The 12,929-nt window shown below is 43.5% G+C and overlaps 1 protein-coding gene across 3 annotated transcripts in view; it reads right to left on the bottom strand.

The window, feature by feature from the left end:
- Positions 1 to 12,929, bottom strand: part of RALGDS (ral guanine nucleotide dissociation stimulator) — a 165,299-nt gene that overhangs the window by 96,475 nt on the left and 55,895 nt on the right. The window contains exon 1 of one of the 3 annotated variants that reach the window (XM_075185335.1): positions 5,131 to 6,142. The exons of the other annotated variants lie outside the window; for them this stretch is intronic. Coding sequence (XP_075041436.1) covers positions 5,131 to 5,151 — 21 coding nt within the window. The 5' untranslated portion in view covers positions 5,152 to 6,142. Of the gene's footprint in view, positions 1 to 5,130; positions 6,143 to 12,929 lie in introns of those variants that run through there. 3 annotated transcript variants of the gene reach the window in all.

Consider the following 12,929-nt stretch of genomic DNA (forward strand, 5'->3'; position numbering starts at 1 on the left):
GCGTCTGTTAAAAGCGCATACTTTGTACTTTGCCACTTTGTCCTTGCTAGCAACTGAGCATTAACGCTTGTGAACGCTATGAAGTTGACGCAGAGCGAAGGTTTATTTTTGGTAAAGTCCTTTTGGGAATGCGCATTAAACGTGTTATATTAACACCCCTGTGAGTGTAGGAGCTCTGTGACGTGGACGGACGTTAGTGTCTTATAGAATTACCTATGGCAAAATAAAAGATCACCGCTGATAAAGTGTTTACATTGGAAAAGCATTTTTCTAAAGCTAAAGTAGCTTAAAGGCAGTATCGTAAGTAAATACAAACACACAATAAGATTACTGTGTAATATTACCGACGGGCCTGTGGAAATTTCTGAACCATATCCTTGTCTCACAAATGGGCAGCGACCACCTCAAGTAAAAGTGGATCCAGACACCAGAAATGAAAATATTTGCTGTAACAGATATTTTATAAAGGCTTATAGATGTTCCACGATGGCAGCTTTTGTTAATTAGAAACAGCCATGCTTTCTAATGAAGGTTTTTTTATTTTCGTATTTTAACTGTATCATAATTTATTTATGTAGTGCCACTAACTCCGCAGCGCCGTACAAAGAACTCACTCACATCAGTCCCTGCCCCATTGGAGCTTACAGTCTAAATTCCCTACACACACACACACAGTCAGACAGACACAGACTAAGGTCAATTTGGTAGCTGCCAATTAACCTACCAGTATGTTTTTGGAGTAGCACCCGGAGGAAACCCATGCAAACACAGGGAGAACATACCATAGGAAAACCGAGGGGGGGGTGGGGGGGGGTTTCCTAGTGCCTGGAAACACCCCCTCCAAGCCTGGGGTTCTGTATAATTGAGGTGGCTGGACCCTGCTCCCGCTTCACACAGCTCTGCAGTAGTGCACGCAGCATTGCCCATGTATATTATGGGGATGGGAAGAGTTGGAGAGCAGCCAAGCACTGCCTAAAATTATAGCCACGCCCCCCATGCATGCTGGTCACGCCCACTGGCGGCGTGGTGAGGAAACCCCCCTCTGCAAATCCTGCGTTTGCCCCTGCATACAAACTCCACACTCCATGGTTGGGAATCGAACTCATGACCCCAGTGCTGTGAGGCAGAAGTGCTAACCATTAAGCCACCAAACTTAGAAAAAATGTATTGATACCTAGGGGTAGATTTATCAAAACTCCTAAAAAGGAAAAGTGGAGATGTTGCCCATAGCAACCAATCACACTCTAGCTCTCATTTATCTACTACATTCTAGAATATGATAGCTATGCTCTTATTGGTTGCTATGGGCAACACCTCCACATTTTAGTAATAGAGGAGAGCCAATATATTATGCGTATATACAGTGGTGGAAGTGGGGGTGCATACGGTAGTACGCCATGCTGCCACTTCTCTTGAGGCAGATTTCTAATCCTACTATATGGAGGTTTGATGAAACTTCTGCATTTTGCCTATTTTGAGGAATTCCTGGAAGTCGGCTTTGATTATGCCCCTGAGTCATCCTTCAATTATCACACCGGCAGGTGTCACAAAAGCGTGTTACTAGCACAACATCAACCTAAGACTGAACAGGCATACACCATACACCATACATCATGTATCTAAAAAAAGCTGATCTCATCTTTAACTAATTGCTGAGAGAAAATGCATTCCTAATTGATGTCTAGAGCAAGGCGTAAATCCCATGGAGCCTGCTGCCCCCTAGTGCTGACCTGACAACACGGCACTTGGCACAAAGGAACGGCTAAACGTCTGTTTCATCAAGGAATGCAATCTGAGAGCAAATTGCGTTAAAATAAAAACGATTGTACGTCTGTATTCAACTACAAACGGATCTAAAGAAACGTCTCCTGTTGAATACGGGTCTAAGTGCGCTCTGTCTATACGCCGATTGCCATATTGATACAGACGCAACACACTGCAATTATTGTTACATGTTAATAATATAATCATCAAGAAAAAGATGAAATACATTTATTGGGATGTTCTCAATGCATACTGTATATAAAATCAATTTTTACAGTTGCTCCTTATTGCAAACACATGTTCTAGCTGCATACACGGTCGTCACCACTATCGCTCAGCACTTATACCTGACCTGTAACTGGTGCAAGTGATATGGCTAAAACCATGTTCCTGAGAGATGCCGGAGCTTGAATCGGCCGCTTGTATGCACGCTGGGCGCGCCCTTACTGTACGCTGCCTACGTTAGTCCTCCCCTTCCCCTCCCTGGTCCGACCTTTAAATCGTAGGCAGTAGGAAGTGTCATTGTGCGAATATGAGATGCGTTCTTTGGCATAAGTCTTGTTTCACACATGAGTGCAAATACGCAAAATACACCATGTAGATGGCCTTGCGTCCCTTAATGAATCAGGTCTTAGATGTTTATTCATCAACCAGGAAAAGTTTTAAAATGAATCCAACACATGCTTACATTCACAAAGGGGATCTTATATAAGTTTGATTGTTTTTGTGGCTGCCTGCAACAAATTAGATATGTTGGGCTTCATTTACACATAAAAGTAGATAAAGCTAGATGGCATAACTTTGCATTTTGGCAAAACCATAGTGGATGATCTCCCAGACTCACAGGAGAGCCTAGCAAGCTCACTGAAGTCGGACCAAAAAGCAGAGGAAACACCGGGGAGAAGAATTAGTTATAACTACACCTGCTGTGCTGAAGAGCAGCGGACATTTTCTTGTAGCACACCTCCTATTTATTTTCTTTACCTGGAGGAGGTGGACTACAATAAAATGGCCGCACTTCTGTAGCTTTAGGTGTAGTCATAATGACGAGTGGAGAAGTGGGGAGTAAGAGGGTCGGTGGGAGGCTATATATGTTCCACATGGTGGTACTGGACCCTCCTGGGTGGGGCTAGACACACCTATGGACAAAGCAGGACACACACCTTTGAGCATCGCTCCGCATTGCAGAGTGTCTAGTTGTACCTTGCCCAATCTCCATGAAATGGTTTTTCTAAAGTTGGCAAATAGAACTAATTTTCTCTTCTGCTTTTCCGAGGTTTTGCGGATCCTGAATGTCACAGAACAATAAGCTGGTAAGACACCACTAGTAAACAGCCATTGTCCGATGACACAGAGACATACATGACAGGCTGGGGCCTTTACTGCGGCCTGTCTACCCTCATCAGCTGACATCTCCATCCATCTATATTACTGACGGTTCTACCAAACCTGCTCATCCCGCTGACCATAAACGACTAATGACCTTCTTTGGGTCTGCACAGCCGGGGTTTGGATGAGCTTAGATAAAATTACACGCTGCAGATATTTCATTTAGAATCTGCCAAGGAAACTACAACCTGGCAAAGACGAAGATAGAGAGAGACGTGCGCTCGCCAGGCAATCATTAAATCCAGACCAACAGCTCTGGACAGCCAATGGCTCAGTGCGAAACAATATATAATGAAACTACAGGCCGCTCTTTCCGTTCTAGACATATCGCTGCTTAATTGTAGATGAATGGCTAACGGCCAATGATTGGCGCACCTGGGAAAAGGTCAATTTTATTTGGGATAATGCACACAATCAGCGGCGGAACAGTGCATGGCTGGGTCACTTGACAAAGTTTGGGAAGGGCCATGCAATACCGTCCTCGTCTTCCGAGCCCGCCCCACCATAGACCCATTCTGGGTGTGTGCGGTGCAGACTAGGGGCTAGATTTATGAAGCGGCAGGTTTGAAAAAGTGGGGATGTTGCCTATAGCAACCAATCAGATTCTAGTTATCATTTTGTAGAAGGTACTAAATAAATGAAAGCTAGAATCTGATTGGTTGCTATAGGCAACATCCCAACTTTTTCAAACCCGCAGCTTAGTAAATCTAGCCCTAGGTCTCCGTTATCTGTGCCCCCTACATGTGATACTGTGAACCGTATGGAAATTACAAGTCAACAAGGAGTTCTCTGATCATAGCGCAGCACAAGGTCACAGAAATCCAAGGTGACTTCAAATATCCATAATAATTTATGGTAAGCTGCATTGATCCTTATACTACACAAGTTTTCCTACTAAACACTGAATTGATTACATCAGAATTCACTGACTATAAGCTATGACATCAGAAATCACTGATTCGTGATGACCTCAGAACTCACTGTTTATACAAATATTATGTACAGGAGTTATATACATATCTTAACAACACTTATGTATTAGAAGGATGTTAGAAGCCGCTGAAGGGTGTAGTGGATTTAAAATTGGACAAGGCCATTGGCCAAGAGATTTTATACAGATCACAGAAGTCCCAGGAGACTTCTAATATCCTTAAAATTCCACAGGGGTGTGTTATACCTTATGATGCACAAGTTTTTCTAATGAACACTTTAGTAATGACGTCAGAAATCACAGATTATAAGCAACGACATCAGACCTCACTTATTGTATAGATGACTATTTACAGCACTTTATACATAGATAATCATCACTTATGTTATATTTAGATATAGAAATATATATGGAACAGTTATGAGCAAATTCTTAGAAACTGGATACAAGATATTAGCTGCATTCCGCATTTAGCTGTGAAATTCTGTACATTTTCTAGGCTATAAAGTCCGCAAAATGCAAATTTACAAATACAACCTAGAATTGTACTCTGGAGAACGGCAAAACAGAACGGAAATCTGGAGATTCTATCGCCGGAACCTTCACCACGTTCCTCTCTAATATGGAATAACGTACCTCCTAAGGACACTTTATAATAAAGGCTGAAATGACCAATAAGCAGCCATAAGTGATGACATCACCGAGCATCATTTATAGAAACATTATTGATGCAATCTTATAAATACACCCATTGTTCTTCAGTTATTTGCCATTCTCCAAATACATGTGACCAGTTGCTGCCTGTAAATTAACCATGATTTCTCTTTTTTATTGCTGAAAATAGTATTTATAGTTCCCTGTTAGAAGAGGAGAAACTGCACTTCACAAATGATAGATAAGTTCAGTCAATGTGTAGTCTTCTTGTTCAAGAGGGACAATTTCTACTATAATTAAATTAGTATAAACTGTATTTTATTGTGCAAAAAAATGAAATACATAAAACATGAACGTGAATAAGAGATTGACAAACGGTGTTTGCGTCTTACCTGAGTATCAAACATCATCATTATAAACAGCCCCTCATCCTCTCTCTGTGGTCACGAAAATCCTTTCTTCAGTGTAGGAGAGCTGAGGTGCTCAGGGGGCTCCTTAAGTCCACATGCCCCCCACCCCTGCCTCCGACCAGACAGTTTCAGATGTGACCATGCAGGGAGGTCACGGCCCTGCACTTGAGAGGACAGATCACCGTCCTGTCAACAAATCATCCATGTTCTTTCAAGAAGTCATTTAATCCTACGAGCATCTGAGGTCTAAGCGCCTACTCCTTCCAAAAGGGGCACCCACGCTCTATCCCAATGGACTATCCAAGGACTATCCAACTGGAGGAGAAACGGTTTGTAGAGCAGGGGTCAGCGACGGCGGTAACCCTAGCGGGAATCATATCAACAGACCAATGCTGGGGAATGGGGACTATAAAACTGCAACATCAACAGAATGGGTGCAATCGGAAAAAAAAAAGATTGCATCTTGTCTGAGAGAAGAGATTTAAAGGGACAGGTGTCTGCCTCTTGTAACCGGCACCGGGTGCACTGGACACCTAAAATAGCAGGTGCACCTCGCACAAAAGCTCACTGCCTTTGGAAATTAATATTCCAAAAAAAGGATTTAAAAAAAAACAGATGAGGGATTCCTCAGCCTCTGAACTCCATTGTGTGGCTTCCTCCATTGATTCTGCCAAGTAGGTTTGGAACAGAAGACATTAGTGGTCTCAGTCTGCTGTCCTTGGCTCACCTTAAGGAATAAGGAGGGGGGGGGGGGTGGATGAGAGGAAGGGGGGCAGATAACAAGAGCCAATCCTCCCTATTCATAAAAATAAAATGACATGTGTGATCCTATTAGGGGTAAACACAGCAGTGCCCAGTCCTGTGCACAATTCGGCTTCAGTCTTTGGTGAGGGCTGGAGTTGGGGGGGCCAAGTCAGGGGTTCCTGTTGGTGATCTCCCGATGGACAGTGACAGAGCAGGAATCCAAGTCACCAGCTCAGATGTAAGAACATTGCTGTGTAGCTACAAAGGCCATGAGAGCAGGGAGGACGAGGAGAGAGGAGGGAGGAGGAGGAGGAGGAGGGAGAGAGAGGAACAGAGAGAGGGAGAGAGTATGTCTTCTGACAGCCAATGACGGAATAACATCTGCACAGTCCAATGGCTGAGGGAAATAGAATGAAGATTTTTCTGTTTGGAATTATAAGTAACTCTCCAGTATTCTATCCCCTGGAATGGGCCTTCTGCAGCGGGAACCCTGCAACACTCTGCAGACCAGCCAATAAAACAGGAGGGAATAATCTTTATTAAGGCAGAATACACACCAGCAGCTGGGGTGACAGTTTGTAAAGGGCAGACATAAGGGAGTGCCTCTGTAATTGCCTGTATTAAATGTCCCTTCTCCACCAGCGGCTCCTCCTTCTTCAATAAAAAAAAAAAGACATTTATGGTATTAATCCACCCCACCCCCTCCACAAACACCCGGGGGATCCCAGTCCCTAAGCTGTGTCATTTTAAAGGAGAAAGGAGTCTGTCATTCACTATACAGTGCTGGCTGCCTTTCCATTGTATATTAATAGACACAGGCGGCCTGATTCATTAAGGTGCGCAAAACTAATGTATTGTGCGTCTTTTTTTTTTAAAAAAAAAATATGTATGTAAATAGTATACACAGGTCTGTATTCAAGCAGGAGCGGATTGAATTAACGTCTCTTGTTGAATTGGGGTCTAGCTACAGACACACGGCTGGAAACGTACAATATATATATGTGGAATATAAAATTCAAATATAGTCACCTGTTAATATTATGGTCATTAATGAAAAAAAAACATTTATAATTTTTTCCATGAAATACATATATCATGATGTCTCTAATGTCCACTGTGCATAAGATGCATTTACAGCTGCTGCTGATTGCAAACACATGTTCTAGCATTTATACGCGACTGGAAATCATTAGTGATCGGCACTTACACCCGACCTGTAGCTGGAGCTAGTGATACGACAGAAAATCACCTACCTGAGAGATGCCCAGAGCTTGAATCGGACGTTGCTGTGTGTGCTGGAGCCTGGCACGCCCTTACTGTACATTGACTGTATGAAGTACACAAGATGCACAGTGAAAACAACATGGATTTGCCCCAGAGGAACTAGATGTCCAGCTCATATCAAGTTCACAGGAGAATCAAGAAGTTTGCAGAAGTGTAAACACATACTTGTCAACTGTCCCTGAATGTCAGGGAGACTCCCTGAACTAGGGGTGATCTCCCTCACTCCCTGAAGAGTCTGGCATTCTCCCTGATGCTGAGCCAGTACAGGACGTGGTTGGCTTCGCCATCTGTGGCATGATGACACAGTTCAGAAATTGTGTCCTATGTCCATGTATTGATGCCTATGGAGGTGGCCATTTTCATGGAGACCAAGATTTAATCAAAGACTGACAGGTAAGACAACATGACTTCAGTAATGGAGACAGAAATGTAAAAGACATTTCAGTCTCTAGAGATTCATTAACTGCTTTTCTTTAACGCATAGTTGTCTATTCTTCAGGAATATCTGGGAGACTCACGCATTTCTGGGAGACCTCCCAGGGATCGGGAGAGCAGGGCAACCTCCCGGTTCTCGCCCCGCAATAGATAAGTGACAGGGGGGGGGGTTAATAAAGCAAATATTGTGTCGTCTGAGCCCGCCCCCTGCTGTAATTGGCCAAAATGACGTGATTTTCTGAATGCCATAAGTTGGCAAGTATACAATGTTTGCATGATTGGGCAGATTGTAGGTGGGGCTTATCTTCCCCCAATTTTGCTTTTTTCCCAATGGTGGGAGATATTGGCCCCTATTGTGTGGGCAGCACCGTGGCTCAGTGGTTAGCACTTCTGCCTCACAGTACTGGGGTCACGAGTTCAATTCCCAACCATGGCCTTATCTGTGTGGTTTGTATGTTCTCCCCGTGTTTGCGTGAGTTTCCTCCGGGTGCTCCGGTTTCCTCCCACACTCCAAAAACATACTGGTAGGTTAATTGGCTGCTATTAAATTGCCCTTAGTCTCTCTCTGTCTGTCTGTCTGTGTGTGTGTTAGGGGATTTAGACTGTAAGCTCCAATGGGACAGGGACTGATGTGAATGAGTTTTCTGTACAACGCTGCGGAATTAGTGACGCTATATAAATAAATGATGATGACGATGATTGTTCCTGGGCCCCATAGCACTGGCTTGGCTTGCTATGAATATATTTACAGCCTAGTAGACAAACCCTTATTTGATTTTTTGTTTTTAATGACCACATTACGATGGTGAATGGAGCATAATTACTACATGTACAAAAAAACAAGTGGAATAATAAGTGGGAAAGAAATTAATTTTCGCACCAGGATTAGCACAGGATTTAGTATATGTGTCTGCTCCCTAAATAAATGATAAATACAATACAGCGACAGCAGACACACCATCCCCAGGGGTACACCAGCGTCTGCCAGAGGCTCAAATTACATTAGTTCTCATCCCAAGTCAAGCTAAATAATATTGGAAAACCTAAGACCCACCATATGTAGTTTGCTGGTGAATCATATCACTGCTCTCTGTGCTATAGTATCAGTTCCTTATCCCTCCCGATACTTGTAAATGTAACATACTTTTATATACTTACCTTTACGCACATTATTACTACATTGTATATTCATTTTGCACCTTCAGATAAGTTAAATGTAGCGGTTTGCACATACCCTACTGCAACTTGTACAGAACACACTATTTTATCTTTCTGGCTTCCTTCTGTGTTCATCACAAAAGGTTTTACATCATTCAACCATCAGCGGATGGGTTTCTGCGACCCTTGGGTACGACGCAGCTCAGCTTTGCTCTGTGCACTGAATAGTTGTATTCGCAGAGCAGTTTTGTGTCATATCTGAGGGCCATGCAGTTAAACAACTATGCCTATGTAACATGACAGCTTTAAGTGAACAGCATAGAAGGAAGCACGGATAAAGCTCGCTCCTCAGCAGTTGAGTTCAATTCCTATCAACGTTTTAGGTGGGGGGAAATCAAAACCAACATTGCCCGCTATCTGCCAAGCCGCGCCCACATTCTATCAGAACTACATAGCACATTGGTAAGCACTGATCATGTTTGGTACAATTAGGGCATAATTCTAGGTAACCAGCATTTTTATACACGACCCTGACCACGCTGGAATGTCTTTTGTCTAATGACATCTGTGACTTTCAATATGCTTTGCATCCCTCATTTCCTATCTGTACGTTTTCCAAATGACTTACTCAATGCCTATTTTTATGTTCTCATTAAACTGGCGTTAAACAGTCCTCTCATTATATCCCGCTGTTTATAAAACTGCAGCCTGTTCCAGAGCTCCGTCCGTCGACGGGTAACACAAATGTTCTAAATGGAGATGTTACAGAATTCTTCTGGTATCCATGGCAACTGCTGGATAACGAGAACCTGCCCTAACATTGAGTCTATTCCTGGGAGCCTGGAGAGGGAAAAACCTGCATTAATATTACATAAGTCATACTCTGAGTTACTAAATATAGCGGTGCAGCCTAAAGATGGTGGCTGGTAGCATGTAATAATAGTACATGCGTGTCTGTCTGCATGCACGCCTGTGTAAGATTGCTATCGTGTTTAATGACTGCACAATGTAAGCCACCTATTGCTGCTTAGTAAAATAAATAGAAATAATAATATATAACTAATTTTAGGAGTATACAAGATAAGCTACTTATACTTCCTTTCATGTACATGTTACTACCATGTTTTATTATCGTTTATTGTATTTCCCAAGGATGAGCAAGATCATCATCATCTATTTATTTATATAGCGCCACTAATTCCGCAGCGCTGTACAGAGAACTCACATCAGTCCCTGTCCCATTGGAGGTTACAGTCTAAATTCCCTAACACACACACACACACAGACTAAAAGAGACTAAGGGCAATTTAATAGCAGCCAATTAACCTACCAGTATGTTTTTAGAGCATGGGAGGAAACCCGAGCACCCGGAGGAAACCCACGCAAACACGGGGAGAACATACAAACTCCACACAGATAAGGTCATGGTCGGGAATCGAACTCATGACCCCAGTGCTGTGAGGCAGAAGTGCTAACCACTAAGCCACCGTGTGGCCCACAAGATGTCAAGATAATGCCAGGATTCTTTGTGGTTTAGTGGCCTTTTGAGAGCTGGTAACTCAACATGCTTAAGACACGTCCAACAACGGGGGATATACAACGTGGAGACGTGTGCATGCATTTTTTTTTACCCACAGCAATGGAATGTGGAACAAGATAACTGCAACATTTTCCACGCTCCTGCATGTGACTAAGTAGTACGAAGAAAAACACTACCCAGTTTTATAGCTTACTAGGTAAGGAAGTAGCTGAAGGGCCGCAGGAGTGGGGCTGCACAGAGGAAGAAGGGAGAGCACAGTACACCACCTGCCGATATGCCGTGTGACCTCCCTGCACTGTGCATAGGAGGTCATGTGACATGGAAGTCGGCAGCACCCAGCTGGGGGGCCACATGCGAAGGCTCGGTGGGCTGCCTGTTGCCCACCGCTGTTATAGGGAGATTGCTACCTTTTCAGAATGCATGCAAAACATAGATTTAAAGGTGCGCTCCTTTAAATGAATGACGTGTATAAGTGAACAAAGTGATTTGAGAAAGTGCTGCTGGGACAATTAAGACCACTGTATACGTATAGGCGAGGGGGTCTACGTTTGCTGTGATAAGAGATTATATTTTATAATTTGCTGTTATAAAATAATCTTCCTTATCGCTGCAGATTGGTCAATAATCCCCCATGTCTGGTGAATTGGAGAATTTTAGCGAAGACTTCTCGAGAAGTATTGGGATTTTCACCATTTCCGGGCAGCAATCTGCAAACTCAGAGGGCCTGCCCTGCTTTATCTAGGATGACAAGTCCATCTGCGTGCCGTAATTCGTGTAAAATCGCTCTGCGTATGCGCCACAACGAGACTTGCGCCAGCGAACGCAATTGCATGCAATTCATGGCCGCACGCAAAGGACGCTTCTGACTGCCGAGATCAACCGTACGCACATTCGTCTGATTCAAGCTCTGGCCGTCTCTTAGGTACGCGCTTTCAGTCGTACCACCGCCGATAAGGAAGATTTAAAATAATAAGATTTAAAATAAATTATTGTCATTACATTTTTACAAAATCATACAAAATATTTACAAAGGTTGACTGAGGCCAAGGAAAGCCAAACAAGCTCCCGTCAGAAATTGTGCGCACAGGTCCTATGGCTAGTTATGGACTATCGCGTAAAGCGTGTTTACCAAGCTTTAAGAACGCATGTTAGACGCGGGACGGCCGCCTGTACGAGCTCTTAAGATTTATTTTTTTAGAAAACACCACAGTATTTTTGCCTTTGCAATTCCTTTTTTTTTTTTTTGCGTCTTTTGCGTGTGTTCCCTTTATAAGACCAGTCGACCGTATTCTGAAGATGAAATAAGGTCAGGGACCGTACAGAGGGATCGCAGCGACGAGTAAGCGGCCCCATTGGAGCGCTTGTCCGCGGTCAAACTGAACGTTTCTGTGAATCCGTGATATTCAGAGTTTTGACAGCCCCTCAGCGGGAAGCCCTGTAATGGGAGACTTGGAGTACCCGGTCACCTGATCTCTCTGGCATTACTGATTAGGAGCTGAATACAAAAATGCTGGGAAGCCATAGCTGGTACACGCCGGCTCTTCGGTGCCGTTCCCATGGCGACAGCTAGATTAACTGTGGCTGTCTGTGTTCCTTCCTTGGAGCTATTGTGAGGTCTCCACAGACCCCCGGGAGGGAGGGGAGGTGGGGGCGGGGGGATTAGTATTCATTTGACAGCCACAAATACCTTTAAACTCCTAATTACTGGCCTGGATTGTTTTTGCTAAAATTGATATATACACGTCTTAAGGCGACGTTGAGACGGGTTAACTCATTGACTGCCGGGACCGGTCCGCAGACCAGCGCGCGCAGGCGTCGAACAGTTAAACCGGGCCCAAGGGTCTCGACTAACGTCAGCTTCCAGTGTTATAGCAAACTAAATCTATATATATATATATATATATATATATACACACAGCGAGCCTCTTGCTAGACTTGTAAATTGATCCGCAGAATGACAGGCTGATCTATTTAAGAACGCGCTGAGGGATGAGGGAGGATGTAGGTAACACACAGTAAGGGAGCCGGGGAATGTTGGTTCTGGACGTTAAGTTACAACACGGTGATATTTAATCATGCGGAGAGGGTGATTATGCATGGGCAGGTTTCATGTACAGTAAAGTGCTAAAATTAAGCTGAAATGGCAAATGCAAGAATTAGACATTTTTTGTTACTAAATGCCCCATCCCCCCATAAAGATTTTGCTATTTGCACTTTAATTTTTACAAATGCACCACTTTTAAGGGATAAGGCATGGATATAGGCCAGGTAATACAGCTTCTGGATTTTTGTTTTGTTACAAAAACAGCCACTCTGCAGCCTAAATACAGCGATAGAAAATCGATTATCGCCGCAATTTTTAAAGAAAATACTATCAGGGCAACTACGTGATACTCAGCTGCCTGGCGATACCGGCTGAGAGAAGTCTCATTGCTTCGCCGGATAGTCTTAGTGCGTCTGTGCGCGCCTGACCCGGCTGGTATTTTTCAATGAGATGGTGGTGATTAGTAGTTATTAATCAAATAGCAAAAATGTAATAAAATAAAGTTTGTGTAACAACGTTTTTGCATACCACTAAAATTTGGTGTTCGCTCTTTTACCGACGCTTAAATCATCATCA

This window comes from Mixophyes fleayi, chromosome 9, assembly GCF_038048845.1.
Source record: "Mixophyes fleayi isolate aMixFle1 chromosome 9, aMixFle1.hap1, whole genome shotgun sequence".
Classification (NCBI taxonomy): domain Eukaryota; kingdom Metazoa; phylum Chordata; class Amphibia; order Anura; family Limnodynastidae; genus Mixophyes; species Mixophyes fleayi.